We start from the raw sequence: 27,105 nt of genomic DNA, 5'->3' as shown, positions 1-27,105 counted from the left end.
GACTGCTGCCACCTAGTGTTTAAGACACCTAACAGCAATACAGCCAATGGCCCGCCCTTGTAACTACATTGTGAACTTTTTTATTTCCGACTGTAATTTAAAGAACTGTGATGTCATTTATATATTACAAAATTTCTATATTGATCCCATAAAATCTAGCGAAGCCCCATTAATTGTTTCAATATAAGTTTTGTTGGTTCAGACACTAAGTTTAAGTGTTGTATTTTGCAATGCATGTAAGGCCTGTGACGGTGATATTCCTCCAGGTGCTGCTGTTTGCTCCCACAGACCAAAGACTTGCGGATTAAATGAACTGTAAACTTCTGGAACACACACCTACATGTGTGAATGTGTGTGTATCTGACTGCGTTGCCCTGTGATAGATGGGTCCTAATACTGGGTGGGCATATCATGGACACTGAAATGTGGCCCCATGATATATACACATGTCTTCCTTCAAACAAATAACTGGAATTTAGATTTCATAATACTATCAACAGTTCATTTCTATCAGTAATCTTTGTAAACACACCTAAACATACATATATGTTCAATCACCGTGACTTGAGAAACACTGAAAAAGCTTAATTGTCATCCATACATTTCACATTCTTCTCTTATGAATGCCTAGTCCTCTATTTAATTGTGTGAAGATGTGTGTGGACATGTATTACCCACATCATGGGGACAGATATCTGTTGCAGGGACAAAAGTCCCCGTTACGTAAATCATTGCATGTTAGGGTGAAGACTTGGGTTATTGTCAAGGTTAGGGTAAGTGTCCAGGAAATGAATGTAGCTCTATCCTATGTCCCTGTTGTGTGTGTGTGTGTGTGTGTGTGTGTGTGTGTGTGTGTGTGTGTGTGTGTGTGTGTGTGTGTGTGTGCGTGCGTGCGTGCGTACGTACGTATTATCTGTTGATATATTTGGATTGGTGTTGGAGGGTTCGGGGTGTCCTCTGTGCCAGCTCTGGGCGCCCAAGCCATGCATGACACCCCCCCGCACGCACACCGTGTGCGTCGCTTTTCTTTGAAGAGGGCGCCGTTTTCTCCGCAGAGCCGCGCCGCTGACGCCGCCCCGCGCCCGGCCCACGTGACGAGGCGAAACGGCCTCTCCTCTCGTCTCTCGGTCCTTCCTTCCCAGGGTTCAATGAGCGCTGTGTGGCCCCACCCCGTCTCTCTTCAGCGCTGTCTATCTCCTCAATGTAGGCTACTATTCTCGGAGAGAGAGAAAGGGAGAAAATCATAACCTCCAAGAATTGGTTATTGCTGTCTTTCACCTTCCACGACCAGCGGCCAGGAGGGGAGCGGCCTTCGCGGTGGGAATGTGCTGCTACAACAACCCCGCGTCCGATTTTTTTGTGAATGTAAATGCACATGTAGTCTCAAGCCTGTAGCCTGTTTACCCACCTCGGATTCAAGAGAATATATATACATGCGTGTGTGTATGTATGAGAGTCTGTATGTGTGTACACATATATAGGCCTTATGTAGGCTATAAAAACTGAGCCTGACAGCAGGGGTTGCTTTTTCACCTGCAAGAAACGTGGATACATTTCGAGGGATTTTCACATCTTGGTCACGCTTTCTTTTTCTTTTCTTTTTCCTTTTTCTTTTGACATTTTGTTTTCCTGAAGGGATTCATCGGAGTCGACACGGGAATTTAAAAAAAAGAAAGTCTATCGGTGCGCAGTTTTGGAGGCTCGGTGGTGATGTGAGGGGCTGATAACACATTTCAGCAACAAAAGCGAGGGGCAGGGAGAGAGAGAGAGAGAAGGCCCTTTGGAGGAGAAAACACAGCGAGGAACAGCCATCACAACTAAGGAGGACAAATCGGGGGATATTGTATCGTGTCGGAGTTGGAGGTGGTGGGGGATCCGGCCGAAAAGACAGCCGCAGTGAGTTTGGAGCTGTTTTGGGTTGATTTGATGCAGCGAATGAAAAGGAGCCGGATGACGACGGAAGCACTGAGAAGATCACACATGTAGCTCGCTTGGGTGTAAATATTATTTTCCTTCCTCCTGTCCTGCTGGGCCCCCCGACCAAGACAGCCGTCGGGGAGACAGAGAAATAGGTAGAGAGTGTAAGTGTACACCTATGGAAATGTTTATGATGAAAGGGGACGTGGAAACGAGCCGCGCCACAGCACGGGCGAGCTTTCCGGACACGCCGAGTTCGGCTCCTTGTCACGGGCAGCAGTGAAACGCAAGACCCGGGCTTTTGGAGATGCAAATTAGGCTGTTTATTCTGCCTCCGTTTGAGGTGAAACCCCGATTTTTTGTGTCTTAACGGACGTTGAGGATTACAGTTGTTGGCGTTTCACACTCGACTGGGGGGACAGAGTGGGACAACAAAACACAAACTACAGTGCATGTGAAGGAGGAAAAAAGCCCGAGCAGGATTCAGCAAACTGAAGGCGGCCTCGGTGTCGTCAGCAGCAGTATCCTGCCCTTTCTCTGACAGCAAAATACGCGTTATGGACACATAATTTCGACAGTGCTGCACCACGGACACTTTTTGGAGCAGGCCGGGGACGTTTCACTGTGTAAATGTGGGTGACATTGCTGCCAAATCCGCATGTCAAACGAGGGATCTAGACTAGTTTAGTTTATTAATTTTTCTTTCTACATACCCCCCAACCCCCCTTCCACCTCCACTTCTTCTTCTTCTTCTTCTTCTTCTTCTTCTTCTTCTTCTTCTTCTTCTTCTTCTTCTTCTTCTTCTTCTTCTTCCACCTCCTCCTCCTCCTTCCCCTGGACCCCCTTTTTTCTTTTTTCTTGCGGGAAGATGGGTTGTTTGGGCAACAGTAAGACCGAAGACCAGAGAAATGAGGAGAAGGCACAAAGAGAAGCAAACAAAAAGATAGAGAAGCAGCTCCAAAAAGACAAACAGATATACAGAGCAACACACAGACTACTACTTTTAGGTGAGTTTTTTTCCTTTTATTTTTCTCTTTTCCATGCTTGGCTGCTCAGTGTGCACAGTTTGAGGCTCTGCTTCCTCCCTGCATAACCTTCTGGGATGTTGTTTTGGGAAACATTGTCAACAGTGTGACTTTGCCATTGTATAAGGCTGAAAATGCAGCACTGTGCTGGTTTTTCAGCATGTTGCTGTCAAATTGACGGCTCACCACTACCAACACCAAAACATGCTGTAGCAGAGTCCATAGGTTGGTTGGAGGATATCCAACGATGTAGAGTAAATATATACTGTGGGTAAACTGCTATCAGTGGTCTTCATAGGATAAACAACCACCCACATCTGTCACAGCTGGCTGTATTGTCATATGCAGTTAATGTATGCATGCTTCTTTAACAGAAAACCCCCCATAAGATGAAGTAGTTTGGCATGGCATGCTGCACAGTAATCCATTTCAGTCCTAATCATGTGTGTAGGTCTGAAAAGTTGCATAAACGAACACTAGTTTTACATGCCATGCCAGTTTGTGGGTGTGTAGCTCAAATAGTATGTGACTGTAAGAAAAAAAAGAAACACGCTGAAACCAACTTAATGGAGAAATGAACATGTGTACGACTCAACATGTGGCTGTGTGTGTCAGAGAGTGAAACTGGAGGTGGGCTGGGTCTCTACATTACATAAGAGACAAATAAGAGTGTCTAACTTTTCCCTGCCGTGCTCTCCACTGTACCCTCCTCGCATGTCCATTCGCAGGCTCACCACTTGTATGAAGCTGGGGTGTTCTTTGGGAAAATCATATCTGATTACAGAAATGCCAGCGAGGGCGCATATTGTACAACACGCCTGTATTTATGTTGAGGAGGAAGTTGTGATGGCTTTAGGAAAGCAGAAGGACAGGACCCACATGAAAACCAAAACAAAGATGTCTGCCCTAAAGTTAGCTGCCTCTCAATGACATAATCTACTAGTTTGACTTTATCGCAGGCCCGTGGACCTGTTAATTGTGTTTCTGTTGATTTTAGAGGATATGTTTAAACAGTGAACAAAGCCAAATGCCTGAAAGGGTCACAATCAAAAATGTATGCCAGGTGCCTTGTGCTTGGTTTGTATCCATGTCAGGAAAAGATCTGAAGTAGTGCATTACATATTTTTACCTTAAAGAATCTGTGAAAGTGGAAACCAGGTGCCAGAACACCTTGGTTTTAAGAGCAGGTGACACACATATTGGTCATCTATATGCAGACCACAGCTTTTAGCATGTCTGTCCATCCACCGTGGTGAAGCTGTTGATCATTGGTTTATGTTGCTCGGTATAATTATAATCTGCAATTAGAACGTCAGTGGTGATTGGATTAAACAGATCACCTCATTAAAGTGTGACTGGGTTTGTGGCCCACGTGAGCACAGCTTGCTCCACATGGAAGACTGACACCTACAAAAGGAGTGATGACACAAAACACATGTTGTATCGAGCAGTAGCAGTTATTTAAAGTCCCAAGTAGACAAATTAACACTTTCAAGGCTGGATCCTGAAGGTAGTGACCATCAGTTGACACTCCTAATTGGTCTCCGTTATGAGCGTCACATTTTTGAAATGAACTAAAACATACAACCTACACAAACTTAATGCATCTGCATGACTCATGAGGATAAGAAGTGGATCCTATTTAATGTTTCAGTGAAACTTTTTATTGGCTACAGAATTGAATGACAGTCCACTATCGAACTGAACATGTTGGTAAAATCATGTATTTGTATAAACAGTACAAGTGTAATGCAGTGTCAACACAATATTTGCAAATCAAAGGGACAATCGTGTGTGCACACAGCCCTTTTTTAAGTTACTACCATAGTTCTCTGTTACTGAACTGCAGTAAATGTTAAATTGGCTAACAGTGCTGCATCCTGACCCAGGGATCATTCACATCTTAGTTGATCAGAGTTCACGACTGTTCATTGACTCATTGCACAGTTTACATCTGTGTCTGCAGCGCAGTCGCAGCCTTTGTTCATGTATTTCCATGTCTCAGGTTCAGATCAGATTCATTTATTACTGATGTTGGGGTTATAGATCCTGTGGAGCAGCAGCCATGCTGCAGTAGCAGTTACCATAATAACACATAAGTTTTCTGATTCCTTTCATAACATCTGCTGTGAAAGAAACAAGTTATGAACACTGATAGATTATAATATCATCGTATGTCTTGACCTCTCTACATGATTTGACCTCTCTGTCTCACCTGGTGACCGTTGCACACATTTTTAGTGTCCTGCGTAGCAAAAGTCACCCAACTTGAGTTCGTGTTGGTCCTTCGACAATGTAAACATGTTTTTTAATTGATGTTATTTTGGAGATGTGACTCAGTTTTTGAAACTCTGTTGGAGAAGTTTTAATGTTTCACTAGAATTCAGACAGACTGTGGGAATATTTCCTGTTGGACTGACTGTCGTGCTGATGGCCTGGATCCTGAAAATGTTACTTTTGCAGATGGTTTTCTTTGCAGACCATAATCCACCCACACTTCTCAAATGCATCAGTGTTTAACGCTGTCTTAACAAACAGCTGTACAAGAACTTTTCAAAAAATAAAGAGGTATTTAAAAGGCAAATTGTATGATAAGGATCAGAAAATACTTTTTAACAAATAAGACTCAAGAATCTGTTCAAGCCTCCAGGGCTAATTTGTGCTTAATATGTTTTAAAAAGGTCTTAAAAAGGATCCACGTTCAATGTCACATTTGATCGTTTGTTTTATGTCAAACATGCAACCAAAAATGGTTTCTCATACACAGGCAATCCCCTAAAATCACCACGACTCTATGGGCCTGTTTAATGGAGTTATTTTGAAAGATGTAATGGTGTTTCTGCTTCATCAGACAATGCAGCGTGGGAAGAGACGGGCAGACGGGCAGACGGGAGAGAAAGAGGAGAGTTGACATTGTGACATGAGGTCATCAGTCAGATTTGAGAGCATGATGTTATGAGTTTATACTATGTGCTGGAGCTTGCTGAGCCACCAAAATGCCCAAGTTCCAGACTCTTCTGTGGCTTCTCTGATAATGTGCCTGACTACCACAAATAGGTCTCATGGGTGGGAAACGCTGCCTATACCAGCCCAATAGCAAACTGCTGCAAATTGCCAGTCAGTCAAACCACTTTATACTGGGATTGTCGTTAGATGAGTTTTATTCAGAAATGGCCTCTACCTTTTACAGACGGTACATATGTAGACTGTTAATTTGAATAGGTCTGATAGTCAGTGGCAGTTGTTGCACAGTTGTTGTCCATTTTTCTTCATCACAGAGATCCAACATGGCCAAAAATCTGTCTCCAGTCACAGATGTCATGCTTATGTGCTTATATGCTTGCGTCTGTTTTTCGATAGCAGTATCAGTACACATGTTTATCACCCCTCAACATATCACCAGCACATCTCTTTCATAGTCACATATTGAGGCTGTGATGCGTTGTAAATAAGAGAAATGTATTCTCTTACTTTACTTATCAGGGAAACAGGGATGCTATACATTAATACACATTGCTGTTAGCCATTTTCCATCTGTAGTCCCTGGACAGATATTGTATATGTAAAAAAGAATGTAAGCTTATAATTAAAGCAGCTATTGCAATAGTTTATTAGCATTCTGAGCAATAATAAGAACAAGAATATTACTATTAGTACGATAAATCTAGCCTCAGAATGGACCATCTTTATGCTTCACATTCAAAATACTACTTTATTTTTAATTTCACATAAGCTATACAAAGTATTGGGATCCCTGGCTGAAGTCATGAAATGTCTTTGATTCAGGGAGTCGTTATTAATTCCTGATCTTCACTTCAGTTGTAATGAAAAGACAAAGAGGAGAATGAAAAAAATGTATATATTAAGGTCTGAGACAGGAAAGGCGTCGGACTGTGTGAAAGAGCTGTAACTTTAAAATGTTGAACTTCACGCAGTTGTACATACTGCAGGTGTGGCTGCACAAGTGAGTTTCATTTTTGCAGCAGATGCACGCGACCGTCCAGGGACCTGCAGCGCGCTGCTGCCTGGCTAGACCTTCTAATGCAACCAGTCTCGCTTAAAGCATTTTAACAGCATTAGTTCAGTCATTCTTGGAATTCTACGGGTTGTTGACAGCCTAGTACCACAGACAAAAGAGGCTATCTCACAGGACAGAAAGACAAGTTTTTGAACTCCCATTTGTTGGTAAAAAGTTGCATCAGCGGAGGGGTGAATCTCAGCATTTGGTCAAATGTGAGATTTAAAATCAGGTCCCCAAAATGCATGACTGGCAGTGTGTGTCAAGACTGTTGTTAAATATGTATCACGGCTTGTAAGTGCACACCAGGTCTGTGCATTTAGTGCCATGCACACCAAAATACACATTAAAATCAGCCAGAGTGTATTGGTAGTGGTTATCGAAGCAATGGGAAGATTATTAAAAGTTTGAATGACCCACAGTAACAAACAAAGCCAAGTGTGAAGTGTCTTCGTGGTGAATGTGCAGGTCCCACATGCTAAGCTAAAACTTTGTTTGCCTGCCAAACTTTTTTTTTTTTATTTAGTGCTTTAACACCTGCTTCTGAAGAGAAATGTTTGAACTTGCTTTTTATGGAAACAGTGTAAAGGCAGTCATCATCAAGTCTAAAAATGTAATCTTGTGATTGGGATCACAGTATCTGGTGGAATAATCCAGTTTATTGTTTCAGCCATGACCATGCAACACTGTCCTTGCCTCCACTCCCAGTTTTCCCAAATAGAGTCACAGTCTGTGCGTGTGTGCGTGCCCATGTATTATGTTGTGGGGACATAAATCTGTTTTCAGTCACATTGTGGGGACTTGCAGGAGTTATGGGGACAAAATGCAGGTCCCCATAATGTAAATCATTAAAATTTTAGAGTGAAGACTTGAGTTAAGGTTAGGGTTGGGCAAATAGTGGTTATGGTTATGGTTAAGTCCATGTGATGTCCCCAAAAGTGATGAACCGAACATGCATGTGTGTGTATGTGTCTGTGTGTGTAAGAGGGATAGAGAGAGAGAGGTCAGTCTTGTTTCACATGTCAACAGATCTCTAATATTTCCTTTTTTCCTCTCTCTCTCTCTCTCTCTCTCTCTCTCTCTCTCTCTCTCTTTGTCTCTCAGGGGCTGGAGAGTCAGGAAAGAGCACCATAGTGAAACAGATGAGGATCCTGCATGTCAACGGCTTCAATGCAGAGTAAGTCTGATAATGAAGGAGTAAAGGCCCAGAAGAAGCTGAACATGAGCTTATACCAAAAGTCGGTTTTTGCAGCATCTGTTGAGTGCAGAAGACTATACCTGTGTTCAGTTTCTGTGTCAGAAGTCCCACCTGAATCTGCATCTCCTCTCAGACCTTTACACAGACTAAACTTACAGTATGGCGCATTTGGCAATCCCCACCCCCAACTGTAATGTTTACTTCAGTGAGGCTGCCCTGAAATGTCCAACTAATGTGGTAAACTATGGCAGGTTTCTTGATGCCTCAGTTCACAGCTGTGACATTTCGCTTTAACGTGATAGAAAACTTGACAGCCATGCTCTTGGTTAACAGTACGTACATCAGTATACCCTGGGCTTATCTGTAAGACCTGTGTCATTAACAGTCTCTACAAGCTGCTAACAAAAACAGTGAATTTATGGCTAGCTGCTGTTAGCTACATCTTGTTGTGGTGTTTTCATTGGTCAGCTTCATGTGTTATGTATTCACAGATGTCCACTTAAATGCAAATACCTGGGTAATGTGTTGTGGTCATGGGATAAATCCAAGATTTTTGTTGACAAGCACTGGCTGTAAGCAGTGGATTGCAAGATACCACTTTTGGAAAAGCCTTTAAATTGTGAAAGCCCTGTCAACCCTTCAAGTTTATGACATGTGGCCTTTATTGGAAGCTGAAATCAGATGTGGTCTTTAGGTTTATACAGCTGCTTTTTACCAGTCAGCCAAAACGATATGAATTAAGTCTACACTGATTTGATCAAGTATTCTCCCACTAGGGAATGACCTGTGTATTGTCACATAACTGGTGCTTTTATTTTTAAAGCGCAGCAGTCAGACTGCTGTGCAGATGAGGAAGTTTGACCTTCTGCAAAATAAGTTAACTCAAGCCTGGAGCATTGGAGTTATGTATTTAATATGATATGTTAATATTGGCAGGTAGAGATAATATAAACTTGATGTTTTTGACTAAAAGTGACAGGTCAGCTAATCCCTCTGCTGCTAGCTGGCTAGCTGCTCCATGTAAAGTGAATATGGATACTAAGTCAGCGTAGTCTAACCTCAGTAAGTATATATAATGAATTTGTTTGACTGAGCCTAATGGTTCAAATATTAGTATAGTTGTCATTTATTAGATGCTTGCAGTCTAGACACACAGTATTTACTTGCATGTCCCATGCAACAGATACACATTTTAGTCTATGCAGTTGTCTGCGGTGGCTGCGTTTCATGGGCAGAATCACGACCTGAAGCATTTATTTACACTTCCGAGTCTGTCCTTTTGACCATACGGTGGATATGTGAGGTTTAGTCCCGATAAAAAGGCATTGAATACATATATTTATCTACATTTTGCAGCCTATACTATTCATTATTTCAAACTTTATGGCTTTGCTACAATTCGCTATGTATTTGGTTCCTGATTCCTCTCGTCTCCTCTCCCAAACTTAACCGGAGCTTATAGGATTATGAGTGGGAAATATTTTTTGGTGAATCGTGTCTCTGCCCACCACCCCAAGATTCTTATCATTCATTAACAATGATGGGGAAACTGATAGAAAAGGATCCAAGGGGAGTTTTAGTCAGATAGAGGTTAGCACGATAGCTTGTTTATTTTCCCAACATAAATTATATTCCATCAACTTCTCACCTCGTATTTTTCCCCTGGTCATCTACACCCCCCTTGCAGTGGCTGTATACCCCCACCCCCAGTTTGCGAAGTGTGAGGTCATTATCTATTTAAGGCCTACTTGCATAGGCTCAGAGAAAGCAGCCCACCCGCCCCCAAAACACACAAAACTGCCTGCCGCACACAAAGTTTGGCCGCTCCTTTGCTGCTCAGTGGTTTGAATTGTGCGGGCAAGACCGAGCCGGTATAGACAGTCCCTTTAGTGTCACGTGAATGCTGTCGTCACACAAGCATGACGCTGACGTGACTCTTGCGTGTCTCGACACGGGATTTAGCTCCACTGACACAGGAACTGTGTCTGCCAATAAGCTTCATTGGAGAACTGCAAAGCCTTCTGGGAACTGTCGTTGCTGAATGCTAGTGTCGATTGTTGTCGAATCTTTGTTAAAATAGCAAGGTGTCATTGGCAAGAATGGGAGCTGATGCCCGTTAAGCTTAGGATGGGACAGAAAATCATGTCGGAACATGTAACAACCCGTCTGTGCAAGTGTGGTTGAGCTGAGCTGTCTGTGATGCTTCCGTGTGTTTGTCTAAACTGTCTGGACATTATTGCTCCAGCATCGATGCGGTGACCCAAACACAGCAAAGCAAGCATCTGGAATTATTTTTCCAGATACTACTTTTCCCATGTCATTAGAAGACATTCAACTTCTGCCGCTTATTGTCTGGAGTAAACATTGTTTTGCTCTTGTGGGCGTAAAATTAATTGATTTGTCTGTTTTTCTGGCATTCTTTCATTGTCAGCCCTTTAATTTAGTCTCAAGCAACACAAGGCTCAAGTATTTCTGAAGTAAGATTACAATTCTGCTGCTCTCTTTTTCTTGCTTCATGGTTTCCGGATCACATCTTTGACTTGCGCTTGTCTCAATAAGCAAAATGGAAAGTTTTGTGTTTGTGTGTGCGTGGGTTTGTGTCTGTGTGTCAGTGACTCGGCATGTATTGGTCTGGTGGTTGTGACGGGGAACGAAGCATCTTTGCAAGGTTAGACTAGAAAATCAGCACCTAAGGCAGACGAGAGCGTATGACCCAGCGCGTGACTCCACAACACTGCACTCTGTGTGTGTGTGTGTGTGTGTGTGTGTGTGTGTGTGTGTGTGTGTGTGTGTGTGTGTGTGTGTGTGTGTGTGTGTGTGTCTCTACAGGTGGGTGGGTGTCTTCGTTAACAAGACACACAAACACATGTATGGCTCCTTTGTCTCACTGTATGCCGCTCCATATGTATGAGTTTAACTGTTTAACGTCGAGTGTGCGGTCAGATGTCATCTTTCAAGCGTCTAACAATGGATCACTTTTGTTTTTGAACATCTGCACAAACCAAAACAACAGTCTCGCAGGCCAGTTGCTTGTGGGTCCCCACATGACAAACATAGTAATATGTTTTAATAAGCCTGGATCCTGAGGCAGGGCATAAATTTACTGATTTGGGACTGAAAGGGTTCAATAATGCCCGTGATGAAAGAGTTTGGGTGAATGGATTGAGTGTTGTGGTAACCTGAAGGTCAGAGTAATTGGCTTGTGACCGGAACACTGCTGGTTCCAATTGCTGGCCTGATTTGGAAGAGGAATGAATGGCTGACTCAGCTCTCTCTCTGTTCGTCTCAGCTATGGCTGAGCTGCTCTTGGGCAAGGCATGTAACTGCCAGCCTCGTCACTGGAGCTGTTACGTGGTCCACAGCTGAGGACTGCAGAGGTGCAGGAGAGTTTTCTTCTGTTGGAAAAGCTTTGCTAATTGTGGAATTGATTTCAGCCCCGGTCTTTGTCATCTGCTTTACATCTAACTGATTCTCTGCATATATTCACCTCAGAGTATCACCAGACGTCACCTCCATAGCATGTTGTGTCATTTACTCTTCCCCTCTCTCTAACCACACACAGGCATGCCGTCGTACTCTCAAATTGTACAGAGTGCACAGACACACGACCATGTGATTTTTAATGACTATCAGGTTGAAAATGTAAACAAGGCCTTCTCAATCTCCCTCCTAACCCAATAAACTCTGTCTTACCCCTCTTTCCTCTCCCTTTCTCTTGTGCTTCTTGGTGCACCGTGACCTCACAGGCTTCTTAGGCTCAGAAATGAATAGTACACAAATTGCATTCAAGTCTGTTTTTGGTCCAGCATACACAAAATAATTTTAGTAGGAATGTAACAGCTGAGTGCAGTTTAATTCAAGCCTTTCTGGACCAAATATTGAACCGGATTCGTGAAACGCGGATTTTGTTTTTCGGCTTTTCTGTCCTCTCACAGGGAGAGTTTCTACTAATTGTAATTAGAATTAGCTCTTGTTTTTGTGTTCATGTTATTGATTCATTTGCTAGAGAGCCACTGTTATGGCAGATATCTATGAAAGGCCAAAACAGGATCAGAATAGCATTGCAGCAACATGGTCGCTTGGCCCAGGAAGGTGTGAGACAAGCAGAGGTGACTGGTCAGAGGGCCTGAGTGGTCTTGGTGGGGTATAAGGAATTTAAGAGCAAAAACACCTGTTTGGATCATTCCACAGGTAAACAGGTTCATTGGTAACAGGTGATAGTATCATGATTGGGTATGAAGGTTCACCACTTTGTGTACACATGATTGTATGAACGATATTACTACATGGACTCAGTTCATTTGCAAACCATTGCATTTGTTTTTATTTATGTTTTGCACAGCGTCCCAACTTTGGAGTTGGTTTTCTGAGAGCTTGTGTGTATTTTGAGTTTTAGTTGTCGTTAAAATCTCGTGTGCTCTTTCCTGATGGTCACCTGTGTTTTAGCCTTCCAACACTTTCGCCTCCATGTTAGCGATTCTTGTTTGTTCATGTCAGCTTGACAAAGAGCCTGAGCTATTGAGAAAATATGCTGTTTGAGATAAAATGTCTACAGTCTTTGACTGGAGGTGACTTGTCTGCATCTGCATGTCCAAACTGCTGCTGCTCTTGACTTTTGAGGGATGCATAGAGCGAGTCTGACCGTGGCAAAGCAGCTCCCCCTTGTCGACAGTCTGCACCCTGCTAAATGTAAGAGAGTGTGTTTGTGAGTTAGAAACTGCTTCCATTGTGGCAGTTCACATTTAAAAACCTGATCCATCAAGCAGCGACTTGTTGTGAAGGAAACGTGCAGCCTTTGTCTTTGATAACCAAATGGATGAGTGGAACTTTAAAATGCAAGTTGCACTGGTCTAAAGAAGACAATAAATACTTGCATCAGTTTGGTCTAATGCAGCAGTTTCCCTTGTGAAAAAGTAAAAACTGGCACAGGAAAAGGGGCCCACCTTCCCCTTTGTCACTGACATAGAACTGTTGTAAACACAATGCGCTGTTGTCCTGGGGGGCTCAAGGTGAGAGATAGGCTAACTCGCTCTCCGGTTGCATTTATTAGCAACAGTTCTATCACAGAGAGACCAAATGTCTTGAACAAACATCTATCCTTCACAGCAGACAGACATAATTTCTCTACCACACGTACCAATGAAGGTCTGTTTACTCTTCCCAGATCAAAAACAAGCCCAGCGCAGCACGCTGTAGTGTACCATGTCACGGTAACATGGACTCACTCCCTTTGCTTTTTTTAACCCCGCTAAAATAAAACTTACTAACTTATCCCTCGTTTGTGTTCAGATGAAGAAAAAAATGTTCGTTTTATTCTTACATTTTTTTTGCATGATTATTGTAGCTCCTGCCCTGTCTGTAACTACACGTTGATGCTGATTGACTGTTTGGAAATTTGGGCTGCATTGAGAATTATTGTAGTTATTATTAGCTATTTCTTACATCTACTACTGTCATGTGTGAAAGCCTGTCACACTGTAACACCTGCTAATACTGCGCTCCACCCATTTTACACGTGAGGTGCAGTTTACTCATCACAACAGTTGTATCATGTCCTCAGTGGAGCAGCTTAATGAAGTCTGAGAAAAATAAACCTGATGATGACGTCGGAGGTGTCTTAGCTCGGCCTCCAGAATTAAAATCTTTACCAGAAGCCTGTGTTGCAGCCTGGAGGTGAGGGCCTTGACGAGAGTCGTCTTTTTGGAAGTAAAGGGGTTAAAATAACAGATGCTGTTTAAAACTAAAACATGTATCAAGAACCACACAATGGACATCCATATAACAAAAGTCAGGGGATGTCAGTGTGCTGTGGTATCTTTTGGTCTCTTAAGTGTGCATGTTACTGCTGTTTAGCCATGATCCTCAAACATCGCTGAACCTGTGTGTCTGTTTCAGAGAGAAGAAGCAGAAAATTCAGGACATCAAGAATAATATTAAAGAGGCTATTGAGGTGAGTTTGGACAAAAACACTGAAACTGCTGTAGATATTTTTGCTGTGTGTAATTGAACAGGACATACAGATGAGTCCTTTTCTTTCCATCATGTTTGTGACAGACCATAGTAACAGCTATGAGCACCCTGACACCGCCGGTGCAGTTGGCATCCCCAGAGAACCGGTACCGCATCGAATACATCCTCAACCTCGTCAACCAGAAGGACTTTGAGTTTCCGTCTGTGAGTAGTCCAGTATCAGACACACGCACATGCACATGCACACGCACACACACACACACACACACACACACACACACACACACACACACACACACACAGTTTTTCCCTCCAAAAACAAAGCAGGCCAAGTTAAATTTCCTCCAGTGTAAAACTGTGGCTGATAACAATACATTCACAAGCAGGTCCAGGTATCCTCAGCAGTGTGAGCGTCTCAGTAGGCAACAGTCCCAACATCCCAGGTGATAACCCCTTGACACGGGTAGTAAACACTTAGGTCGACTAAGGACCTGATGGGTAATGTCTGTGTGCCTAAAGTATTCTCACTGGGGCCAAATAATTAATTACCCATGTCAAGAGACTTTACCTGGGAGTCTCTCTGTTCGTCCACAGTCACCTGTGGGGCCAGGCTTCTTTCACTTTTCAATTCACTCAGTCTCACGTATCAATAGAAGCTGTAGTTCATTTTGTAGTGATAAGATATAACTTTATCGATGTCACGCCAGGAAAATTATTATGTTACAGACGGCAAGATAGCAAGAATAAAGAAGGAGACATAGAAAAGAATAAAAATATATATCAATAAGAAATAAATAAAAATCTATATTTATTTGTACATTTTACACAAAAAGGGTCTGGAAATAAAGTTGGCTTTAGGAGGATGACTCAGTTTCTCAATGGAAAATGTTGAAATGTAAATGGGATTGATGATGAAGGGACTTCGTTTTGTCTTAACGTCCTGCCGCCACGCTGCTCAGTATGTGTTGTCATGGAGGCATCTGTCTGTCTCACCAAATTACAGTGCATGATAAAATCTTCCAAATTATTATTTTTTTATTTTAGAGTACATGATTGAACATTGGAGAAGCGTGATGCATTCATTACTTCGGCCGAGAGGGTTTCAGTATGTTTTCTGGTCCGGTTTGTTTGCTTGTCAGTAGGATTGCATATCACGGTGTTTGAATGAGGTGTGCAGTGCTCTGAAAAGTCTGCTGGGGCTTTAGATTTTTTCTAAACTGATGCTGATAGGAAACTGATTTTCTTATAAGCACAAAATGATGTTATGACCACCTCAAATGTCAGTATTCAGAGTACAGTGTGTTGTGTTGGTAGGAAATGAACTAAAACACGTAAAAACACAGGCCTGCTCCTTGAATGCTTTAAGGCACAGAGTTCATGTTAACAGCCTCCATGTGTTCTGATAAGACGCTCATTAATGCTCATTAATGCATTAATTGGCATAACGACCTAATTAGCACAATTGCTTGTGTTTAATGTCTGACGGGGATTATGGAGGGACATCAGGCAGCTAAAGCGCCTCTTGTTTCTTTCCATACAGTCGTAGATGACGGCCTTCAGCGAACAGGGTCAGCTGTCCTGCTAAACTAGTGCACACACACACATCAACCCTGCTGAAGTATCCCTGAGCAGAACACTACAGAGAGAGGAAGTAAGGGGGATAGAGGAAGCATTACATCAAGAAAGGAAGAGCAAGGGTTTAATGATTTATTTTTTCTTTGAAGCGCATGACTGATAATGAAAGAGGGCTCTGTAAACACATGATGAGTTCGGTGTCATGGAAAACGGCACGATGAAAGGATTTCCTTCAACGTAACACTAACAGTTTGCTAACGTTGCAATTAAACACTTGTTTTCCAAGTTGAGTGTTCATTCGAGGCGACTGAAGCGAACAGGGATGTACAGCTGAAACGAGAAAAGTAATTAGCAGAACATTCACCAGGAAGTTTTCCGATGATTGATCGTTTTAGTCATTTTTTAAAGCAAGAATGTCAAATGTGCTGGTTTCAGCCTCTCAAATGTGAGAATTTATAAAGAAGAATTTAAAAAAATATTAAAAATGAAAATAAGAAGTACAAGCAGGGGAAATTAGATGTATATAACCTGGGTCTTATCAGAGATCCATTTTACACACGTGTGAATTTTAAAGATAAGATGTGGTAACTCTGAGCTACAATCCAGCCAGCAGGGTTTAAGTAACTCAAATGTTTAATTAAACATTTAATTTAATGTAGCTTAACCACTTTTGCTTGCAAATGAAAATGAAGACAAATGTTGAACAAACTATTCATTAGAAATGTCTGATTTTTCAGCTGCTTTTCTGCTTCTTCTTTGACATTTGGGCTGCATTCACCTTCGTTTTCACTTCCAAATAAGATGATTGGATGACACTGGGATGTTATGATAAATGGTCCAGAAATAAATGAGACCCAGGTTGAGAAAAAAGATGTTCAAGTGAATAAAAAGGCACTTATTGTAGATGTTTATCAGTTTTATTCCAAATAGGGAAAAGAGAAGGTCGAAGGCAGCACATGTATGTTCAAGTCAAGTGACCATCTTCATCACTTTATTTATTTATACGGTGGCATTAAGCTCACACTCTTATCCTGAGTGATTTATAGCAAGTGAGCAGACAGCAAATGAACGTCTTACTCAGCGACACTTCATTAAGCACATCAGCTGTTCCAGGTGTCAAATCTGTGAGTTTTCCTATGTGGGATGCTCTCTTAAACCCCCAACGCTCCAGGAATTCCACTCATGCTGAGCTGTTGGGAAGCAATTATTTGTTTACAGTTGCTGTTTGGCTTTACTTGTGTGGTTGGTTGACTTGTTTATGATGAGCGCGGCATAGTTTCCAAGTTATGAAACAGGAAAGCGAAACAGTATTCTGCCTTTCATTTGGGATCTGCATGAGAGACGGAGGATCAGCGTTGATACCAGGCGTGTGTGTGTGTGTGTGTGTGTGTGTGTGTGTGTGTGTGTGTGTGTGTGTGTGTGTGTGTGTGTGTGTGTGTGTGTGTGTGTGTGTGTGTGTGTGTGTGTGTGTGTGTGTGTGTGTGTGTGTGTCTGCACATTATCTCCTCCAGTCAGGACTGTGACATTGTGAATTCATCTGGTTGTTTTTTATGCTTTAGTAAGCACTGGATAACCTCCTACAAATCATTACACATAGAGAATTGATCTGCTCCATTATAAATGTATACGATTACAAGAATGTGAGTGTGTGTAAGAGAGAGACAGACTGCTCTGGAGCAAGGAAGTCGCCTGTTTTTAACCTGAATTTACTGTTAATATCTGTGCCTTTACATCAGCATACCTGATACTTGGTTTTAAGGCCTGGTTTTAAATGATTATTATCGATTAATCGACCAATCCACAATCAGAAAAACAAAGAAAGGCAGCAAATCATTGATAAATGACCTAAATGTTCAATTATGGATTAATGGACTTGTCAGTTCTGTTTTTTCCCCTAATATCAGATTAATTAATTGACTCTTTTTTTTTTTTGTTAAAAGTTGCAGGTCAGTACACACTGAGGAATGAGTGCCTCCATAAGCACCGGCATTGAGTATTGGAGTAGGTCAAAAACTCTAAATGCCACAGACATCGTTCAGTGAATACTACCTCATATACAAGCACTCCCTTTTATTTCTGAGACATATGTTGACTTGCGTTGCACATATGTAGTGTGTGTGTGTGTGTGTGTGTGTGTGTGTGTGTGTGTGTGTGTGTGTGTGTGTGTGTGTGTGTGTGTGTGTGTGTGTGTGTGTGTGTGAGTTAGTTATAAGTTTTGTGCAAGTTACCAGCTCATCCGCACTGCCTGGATCACTGTGCTTTCAGCACACCTGTTGTTCAGTCGGGACACATAATGCATGAAGAAGTGAAGTGCTTAATCCATGCTGTGTCCCAGCATGTGAGTGAGAGAGTGAGCCTATATTGCCTGTGTGTATAGTGAGGTCTCTCTTTCCCTCCACCACTATTTACCTTTACAGACATGTACACAGGCATCGCCCAGGCACAACGTACACTGCATGTGGTGTCAACACGAACGCCGAGCGCCCAGTGCCCTCAGACACAAAACCCTGTCCTCCTTTCTGTCATATTTGGTGTGAGATGCACAGTAAATAATACAGGATGTCTCCTGCTTGGAGGAGCACTTCCTGTCTTTGATTCAGCAGATGAACTGGTGGTTATTTAATCAAGCAAAGGTCGCAGAGTTTTGTACTAAAAATACAGGATGTAATCCAACATCGCCATGAACGGCAGCTCAGTGTGCGTATTCTGTCATTTCACCTGAAACAGGTTTTTGACCAGCGCATATCAGTAAATACACACAAACCCAAGTACATTACTGCAGTTATCCCATGAAGCAAGAATGAATCCAGTACTCTTCTGTGACAGTTTGTCATTCATATGTTTCTGTTTCCACTTTTCCTCCTCAGGAGTTTTACGAGCATGCGAAGACACTGTGGCAGGATGAGGGGGTCAGGGCGTGCTACGAGAGATCCAACGAATACCAGCTAATCGACTGTGCACAATAGTAAGTAACCGTCTCTGAGATACTCTGACGCACCAGGTTTTTAGGTACAGTTTAATGTGACGTGAAACTCATAATGTGCAGTTTGTGTTGCCTTTCAGTCATTTGGTGATTATTTTCTGTATTTTATTATTTTTTCAACACTTTGTAACTGTGCTGTGTTGCATTCTTTCATTCAGTTTGTTTTGGTTCACACTACCAATGAACCAGGGAAAGCAAACTCACATGTCAAGAGTACTCGCATGCAAGGAAGCATCAGAGCAGTTACCCCTGTTCAGTTTCATGCACACAGCGTGGAGACTTACTGCTTTTCACGCATTTTTGACAAGGTGAAAGATTGTATCACTGGCAAAGAAGCATATACATGTAACAGACTATGTGATATGACATATGTCTTGTTATGGGAGGTAATTCTTTCAATTTGTCCAGACTATAGAGAAGCCATCAGTTGTAGTGTTCAAGTTGAGGGGTCACACCGGTCTTGACTGACTTAACCTGATGGACTTCAGTTAACTAACACAGACTTGGTTTTCAGTGCAGCAGTGAGTTTTCCTCTCACACCTCAGCACCTGGTTGTGACTGACAGGTTGTTTGTCTCTACTTTTACCAACTTGTTAAAACTCAGGATTTCTTATTTGCCAACTCTGCAATGTGTTTCTCTGATTAACGACTGAGAAGAGATTGTACGATGTGATCAATCAGTCGCTTGTTAACTTGAATGAGGCAGATTGAGAGACACGTGTCGCTGTTTTCTATCGATGTACTTACTAGATAATGGTTTAAACAATATTCATAAGCCTAATGTGGAGGAATCTCAGACAATACTCAAAGGCGAGCCGACTAGGCCTTTTTTAAAGTTGCATGTCAGTGATCTCAAACATGTGCAAGTCTTGGACAGCTGTTATGTTTCTGTTATGTGCAAGAGTCACTCTACTGTTTCTTTACTGATGCACATGTTCAAACATCTCATATTGAGATAATGTCAAGTGCGGTTTCAGATGACGATATGATGTGCCCTGTTATTATACAGGCCTGACGCTGACACCTGGCTTTAAGACTTTTGTCCATTTGTATTTCCCCCAAGCATCTCTTCCCTGTACATCTCCAAACATAACCTGTTCATTGTCATATCTAAATGATACGTCATTTTTTAAAGATTTCACCTTAAATTAGTTTTTAACTTGATTGCAACAGAGCGTTTTAGTTTCCAAAGCAAAGGCAGGTTAAAAACACAGAGAAGAGAAAAATAATAGTGAAGTAGTTTTCATGTAACAGCAGCAGTTTGCAGCATTTGGGAGCAAACATGGCCGAGGCTGAGTCATCCACAGATCAGAGGATGTTTAGAGGGGGAGAGGGGGGTGATGTTTGGGGAGGATACCTTTGCTGTTCAGCTGTGGACTACAAGCCTGTAGCCTGAACTGCTTTTTGTGAGTAAATCACTCTTTCCGAATAGGATGTGCATTTAATTTCGCATTGCAGGTTAGTTTGGTGTCTTTCAATGTCTAGATGAGGAGAAACTCCCCCCCCATATTTCTCCCTCAGGTGGTTAAGATGGTACAGTCCGGTCTTCAGTTCTGTCCCTCTTCTCGCTCACACATCCAGCACAAAAACACAAGCTCATCCTGCCCCTGCTTTCTTTTTCTCCCCTGTCTTCCCTTCCTCCATGTCCATCTGTCTGTCTGTCTCCAGCAGCACTCGATCGGGAGCTGATAGACTATTAATAGTGCCTGTGGTTGGGTCTCCATGGTAACCGTGCTGGAGGCCAGGGCGCTGGGGAGCTATTTTTGAATCTGCTCTGTAATGTCAGACAGACGCCACTACGCTTTCATTCTGTCTCTCTCTCTCTCTCTCTCCTCCTCCTCCTCCTCTCCTCCTTTGGTTTCTTCTCCTCCTTCGTGTTTACTCTCATCCCTCCTTTTCTCGGTCTCGATGGCCTGTTCTCTGTCTTTCTCTCCTTCCTTCAGTCTCTGAAGGGATGCACAGATTTTCACCTGTGATGCTAGAAGTGATTAAGTCTTGTGCCGGCGTTTAGTCAAACCAACTTGGGGCATCTTAGCAGCTTCACAGCCCCATGAAAATACTTTCATGTTGAACTGCACACATCAAGATTATTTTGACCAGTCATTAAAAGGTGAAGTACGTAGCAGCGCTAATGTTAGAGGCTCCATCTCACATGAAGATAATTTGTATTTTGCTTAAAATTTTTATTTTATCTTTGAATAAATCCCAGTGTAGCAATCCACCACCTCTGTATGATGTAATACATAAAGTTTTCTGATTGGTTGCATTTTACATTGATAAGTCCAGAAAAGGTTTGAAAGTGTTTGTTTTGGTGTTTTGGGCCAGAAAATATTTGTTGGAGCCTCAAAGTTTCCCTGTGACGTCTCGCCCTCATGATATTTAGTCTTTCCAGGAGATTAGAAATCATGGCAGATGCTGCAGGTGTCTCGCCGTCTCCCACTTCATAACTGCATGTCAATAAAAGTGCTTCCTCTGTTGAACATACCGCAGTAAATGAACGGTCGTGCTGCACATTCGAAGCTCTCTGTGTGAGCTTGCCAAAGTGATTTTTTTTTTGCATGACAGACCTGAAACTTGAAACAAGCAACACATTCACACAAGTGGGGGGAAAAATTACACGAGCCTATAGTGTAGGCAATAGGTAGATAATAAAATTTGAGTCTTATCATTGACAGTTGCACTGTGTTGCACCCTAACAATGAAGCCACTGTCTGATCAGTCATTTTATCCCCATAAACGTTTTCTTACTTATGTTTCTTTTTCTTCCTCTTCAGCTTTCTAGACAAGATTGACATTGTGAAACAGAGTGATTACACTCCAACAGATCAGGTGGGTGAATCTCTGAGACCACAGTTAAGGCGTGATGTGCATCTACAGTATTTCAGACAATAATTAGCAATCTATTACTGTTTGTCACCCTGACTCGAATGTATTCATGCACGTTCATGTTTGACACAATATTCCAAAGCATCCAAGATAAATCTTGTAGCTGTTTTACCCAACTTTTGCTCTCCCGGTCTAGAAATGAGGGCGGAAAATAAAAACATCTCATGTCCCAGTTTCTCAAAGTTTTTCACCTGATCCAGAAAACAAGGACACAGAAGCAGTTTGTCGAGTGTAAAGCTTGCTCCAGATTTGCAGTGTAATCGTTCACAATCCTGTAGGATATCTTTACGGTCTTAGCAACCGTCTTGTGGCAATTTCTGTTACTTTTTACCAGGATTTGCTGCGGTGCAGAGTACTGACATCAGGAATCTTCGAGACAAGATTCCAAGTGGACAAAGTTAATTTCCAGTGAGTAAAAACAATTATTATTTAACAATTTGTTGCAAACTGACCCATAGCTGCAGTGTTAAATGTGCACCATGGACCAGTTGAGAGAATCATCAGAGTCTCCACATGATGGCAGTGTTTCACCTATCAACACTGATGTCTCTTCTTTGCTTTACATAGTATGTTCGATGTTGGCGGTCAAAGAGACGAACGCCGGAAATGGATTCAGTGCTTTAACGGTAACTTCAGTTCATTTCTGCTTCCTGCTTCCCTCGGCTCACGACGTTTTCTCTCATTGTCTCGCTGTGACTCATCTCCGTCCCTCTCGTCCTCAGATGTAACGGCCATCATCTTCGTGGTGGCCAGTAGCAGTTACAACATGGTGATCAGAGAGGACAATCAGACCAACCGTTTACAGGAGGCCCTCAACCTGTTCAAGAACATCTGGAACAACAGGTGAAGAGACGCACTGTGTCTGTTTGCAGGTCGTTTCCTGTCAGCCTGTACACGTAAAGATGGAGGCAGAAGTGCCCGTCTAAACATTCTGATGGATTAACATGGATTGGAAGGAAGATAGCCTTCATAGAACATCCTTTTTATCTTTATATCTTTATATTCGAGCAACTGTAGACAGATAATAGTTATCGATCGAGACCACTGTCAAGGCTGGAAAACGTTTTATGAACCATCCTGATTTCTCTCTCAAATGATTGCATAACCAAGTACAGGGGTTCCCTAGCAACCAACACAGCATAACACCAATCAAGGGTAGATCACAGACTTTGTTTACAAGTTCCTGCGGTGCGTAAGCAAATAAAAGTTGCGGCATGGTGGAAAATGACCAAGATCTTTGGCAGCACGTCTCACATCACAGCAGACATGGTGGTCACTGAGTTTACCGCCTCAGTTAAAATGTATTCGTCGCAGTACTGAACCCAGACAGTCAACATTGACTTTGTCTCTTATATTTCAGCTTTCAGTCGTGGAAATTGTTTTGGCTGTTTAAATTTGTCAGAAAGGAGAACAAGTTGTTTTGCAGTTGATGATCCATCAGCCTGTTTGTATTTATTTGAGATTTCCTCTTGTGTTGCGGTCACACTCGGACACGGTTTGAAGGTTCAGTGTGTGACGTTAATTCATCGCGTTTCCTTCTCTTCAGGTGGCTGCGGACCATTTCTGTCATCTTGTTCCTAAATAAGCAGGATCTGCTAGCAGAGAAGGTGCTGGCAGGGAAGTCCAAAATCGAGGAGTACTTTCCTGAATTTGCTCGCTACACCACACCTGATGATGGTGAGCAGTCGCGCTCCACTTTTAGCCACTAACTTTTGACCTCATACAGTCATTTATTTTCACAGGAAGATGTGAATGTAGTTGACAACACTGTCCATATTAGTAGCTGTGCAAATACAGCTGGCCTTTTTCAACTTGTGTCTCCTTTAGATGCTGCTCCTTTATTTTGAGAAATAATCTAATCATTGTTTGTAGAGTAGGGGGACCAGATGCCCCAAACTGCCTCAGACAGTCCCAGATGGAAATTGTTCTCTGAAAAATACCAAGATGTCCCAGTTTTCCCCACCACCTGTGCCAAATCTGTCCCAGTTTTCTAAAATCCCTTGCCTGTCTCTGAAAAAGTTCCCTGAGCATGCAGAAACATCCTTGTGCTTTCACAGGGACACACCAACACATGTGGGGATATTTCTGCTTTTAGTTTCAAATCGGGTTTTTCCCCCTCTGAAGCTCGTCTTTAAAACAGCTGCGTAAATACATGCGCAAACTTTTGACTTCCTGTTCATCCAAAAACTACATTAACGACACTGGAGTGACCACAAGAGGTCATCTTTGATACACACCTGTGAAGTCCACACCATGTGGAAGGTTACATAATTACTCTCATCATAACGTATACCTGCTTACTAATAGATACCAAAAAAAGCCAGTATCCATCCTGGTTGTTGTGTGATCCAGTCATGTTTGAAGAGACTTGTTGTGATGAGCCTCTCTCTCCTCTTCCAGCGACACCGGAGCCTGGAGAAGATCCACGTGTCACAAGGGCAAAGTACTTCATAAGAGATGAATTCTTGGTAAGTGTATAAGCATAGGTATGTTTTTGTGCTTTGTAATATGCAACATTTACAGGGTATGTGTGGAAATAGTCTGTGTTGTTGTTATTGTTAACAATATAATAGTTTATTTTATCCTGATCCCATTCACTGAATACTCACTGGAGCAGCAAGTGTGTATTAATCTGCAGCTGAAATCTGCAGTCCACAAATCAACTGTTAACTCCTGTTTAATGTTTGATTAAAACTACAGTGCCCAGCTGTTATAAGAAAATATCTAGCCTTTTTTAGAAATGAAGTTGTATATTTGTGACGTGTCTCTAAAGACCGTCTTCAGTGTGAAAATATACATACAGAGAGTGAAATAGATTTAACCTTTTCCTTTCTCCATCCACAGAGGATCAGCACAGCAAGCGGGGACGGGAGGCACTACTGTTACCCCCACTTCACCTGCGCTGTGGACACGGAAAACATCCGCCGCGTCTTCAACGACTGTCGAGACATCATCCAGCGGATGCACCTGCGGCAGTACGAGCTGTTGTGATGGGAGAGGAAAGGTGTTCGGACGACAACACAAAAACGCATCGGACTATGAAAAACTCTGAACCATGAGTCTCTGAACTCCCCTCTTCCACAGAAGTGTGTGAGCTCTTGTGAAGGAACAGGGGCCAAAACACACACACACACACACACACACACACACACACACACACACACACACACACACACACACACACACACTTTGAGTAAACACACCCTGAAAACAAAACTTCCCCTGATGCAAACTCCCTACCTGCAGTAGACAGAGCTATTTTGATGGAAGGGCTTGAGGGGACAACACATAAACAGACTCTGATCTCCACCTTCAGCCATACTCCAGCTCCTCACCTCTTGACATCATATATCGTCCCCACACACATTGCCTTCACCTTTCTAGGAACCCAGAGGGGCCCAGTCTGGATGGTATTTCCTGCAGTGAGGCAGGTTTGCTGAATTCGGGATGAAAACTGAGAGAGCTACTACTTCAGTGCAACTTGGAAAGACAGAACTGTTGAATTACTGCAAATAGAGACACGTCACAGCAGATCAGCTGAACACTGTATCTAACAAAAAACACAAGCACTGTGCTCAGGACTTGACTCGAACTGTGTACACCAATCCTTCCTGTCACTTACACGCATCCATGAATTCAACCACAGGATCTGCTTGCACACAGAAACGTATCACACCTGCTTTTTACTGGACTGCACAACCCGGGCAGATCGGGCTCCTTGAGCTGTCGGCTCAGCGCGGAGATTAAACGGACGGAGTGACTGACCTGCCCGGTCGAGCCCCGGGGAGCAGCGTCACCACAGACTGAGCGCACCGGGGGCGTGTTGTGAACGGTGGGGCCACAGGGGGGACGGGGATTCACACAAACAGGACAGAGCCGACTCCGATGTGAATTTCCCTGATGGAGTTTAGACACGTTTGACAGGGACGGCGACGATAGTCCCTCGACTTCTCCACAGAACTGTTTTGCCGCCTGACTTTGCCTTGTGGGTTGTGGAGCAAAATGTGAGGAGGATATATTGAGTTTAAAACAAAAAGAAACAAAAAAAAAGGCCAACTTTTGTGGAACTTAACTAACGGAGGGCGAAAAGCATCCTTCTACAGTACAGTACCATATAAGTTAAGAGAACTCTCATCTTGTCATGATTGACCCTGTTTTACTGTCTCCACAGCTGTTTTTGTCTGTGTAGACTTTTGTGCCATTGTGCCCTGTGCGCTCTCTTTATCTTTACTCTTTCTGTCTCTGTCACCCCCCCCCCCCCTTCCCCCCATTTCACTCCCCATCTCCACATTTCTCCTCTCCATCTCTCTCGGACTTCCTCGTTCACTCCCCCTCCTCCACACCACCACCTTCCCATCTGCACTTTTACCCCCCGACAGTGCTCTTTTGTTGAAAGAGAAAATAAAATATAATAATCCTGGAATATAAAAAAAGAAGACGATAACATCAACAAACAGGACACTAATCTTTTTTTTTTTTTTAACTCGTGGTCAAACAGCCCGCTCGCACCTCCCTGCCATTCCTCCCTTTGTCATTGCTCCATCTTTCCTCTTTTCTCCTCCTCCCCCCCGACCTCTTGCTCCCTTTGTATGTCTTTACTTTACTGCTGAACTATTATTCTTGTACAGACTGTAAAATGTATTATTTTGTACAACTTTATTGAAAAAAATAACTTTTAGAAGATCCCTGTGCCTTGATCACGACTGTACGTGTGTAATGAGCTAAAGTGGGTGTCATACTGCGCTGTATAGCTTGGCCAATCCCCTCCGAACTCCCTGCCTCCCTCGCCACTTCCTTCTCTCTCTCTCTTTCTTTATTTCTCTCTCTCTGTCTCTCTCTGTCTTCTCTTTTTCTCTCTCTCTGTCCCCTCGGGGACAGAGGACAACCATTCGTAGCTTTCGCAGTTTTATTTCTCTTCCCTATCCTCCCATTCTCTCTTTATGATTTAAATGTCTATTTTTGGATCCATATACCCCAAAAAGATAAATATATGAAATGTATATGGGTTTTAAAAAAAATATTTTATTAGAAATCAAATGAACCTTGACAAATTGTACACTTGATAGTGTGCGTATTGCTATAACTTAAATCCTTTCAACTGAAGTTGTGTTCAGGTTTCTTTTGTTGTCTTCCGTTGACATCTGCGAAGGACATTTTGAAGGGTTAAAGGGGAGATGACAAATGCAAAGCATGGCTCGTTTCTACACAAATCTCATTCTTTTGCAAAGAAAGGCCAAAAAAATATGACAAAGAAGACAGTACTTTCACTTTATTTCCTGATGAGGCGGGAGGGGTCCTCAGCAGAGACACCTCGACACTATCAGCACCTCTCATTTCAGTGCCCAACTCTTCATTTAATGTGTACATCAGATTATGGGTCTCTACTTTCTGAACAGAAGCTCTAAGAAATAAAGGTTGTTTTTTTTTTTTTTGGTGCAGACAACAACAGGTCAGTCATTACACATATGAACACACACAGAAAACACTCCTCTCTCTCTCGCATAAGACGTGTTTTTGCAATCTTGTCCCTAAA

The 27,105-nt window shown here is 42.6% G+C and overlaps 1 protein-coding gene across 2 annotated transcripts; it reads left to right on the top strand.

The window, feature by feature from the left end:
• Window positions 1-1,084: 1,084 nt before the first annotated feature.
• gnas (GNAS complex locus) lies at window positions 1,085-25,639 on the top strand. 2 transcript variants are annotated; one of them, XM_070969151.1, is made up of 13 exons: window positions 1,177-2,549; window positions 2,786-2,924; window positions 8,065-8,137; window positions 14,054-14,108; window positions 14,213-14,332; window positions 18,571-18,668; window positions 21,461-21,515; window positions 21,907-21,980; window positions 22,140-22,198; window positions 22,295-22,415; window positions 23,119-23,249; window positions 23,973-24,040; window positions 24,417-25,639. In XM_070969151.1, the coding sequence occupies exons 2-13, from the start codon at window positions 2,786-2,788 to the stop codon at window positions 24,561-24,563; spliced, it is 1,140 nt and encodes a 379-aa protein (XP_070825252.1). In that variant the 5' UTR covers window positions 1,177-2,549; the 3' UTR covers window positions 24,564-25,639. The 2 variants fall into 2 exon arrangements, with proteins under 2 accessions (XP_070825251.1, XP_070825252.1); XM_070969150.1 differs by having other exon boundaries at window positions 1,085-2,924.
• The last annotated feature ends 1,466 nt before the right edge of the window (window positions 25,640-27,105 follow it).

This window comes from Chaetodon trifascialis, chromosome 8, assembly GCF_039877785.1.
Source record: "Chaetodon trifascialis isolate fChaTrf1 chromosome 8, fChaTrf1.hap1, whole genome shotgun sequence".
In the NCBI taxonomy this organism is placed as follows: domain Eukaryota; kingdom Metazoa; phylum Chordata; class Actinopteri; order Chaetodontiformes; family Chaetodontidae; genus Chaetodon; species Chaetodon trifascialis.
Note: the sequence above shows the minus strand (reverse complement) of the source record. Positions and strands in the feature narration are given on the sequence as shown.

Bases quoted from the DNA above. Each gene is read 5' to 3' on its own strand.
- gnas (XM_070969150.1), top strand. From the start codon at position 2,786: ATGGGTTGTTTGGGCAACAGTAAGACCGAAGACCAGAGAAATGAGGAG. The intron at 14,333-18,570 runs GTGAGTAGTCCA...TTTCCTCCTCAG, and splicing joins AGGACTTTGAGTTTCCGTCT to GAGTTTTACGAGCATGCGAA. The intron at 22,416-23,118 runs GTGAAGAGACGC...CCTTCTCTTCAG, and splicing joins AAGAACATCTGGAACAACAG to GTGGCTGCGGACCATTTCTG.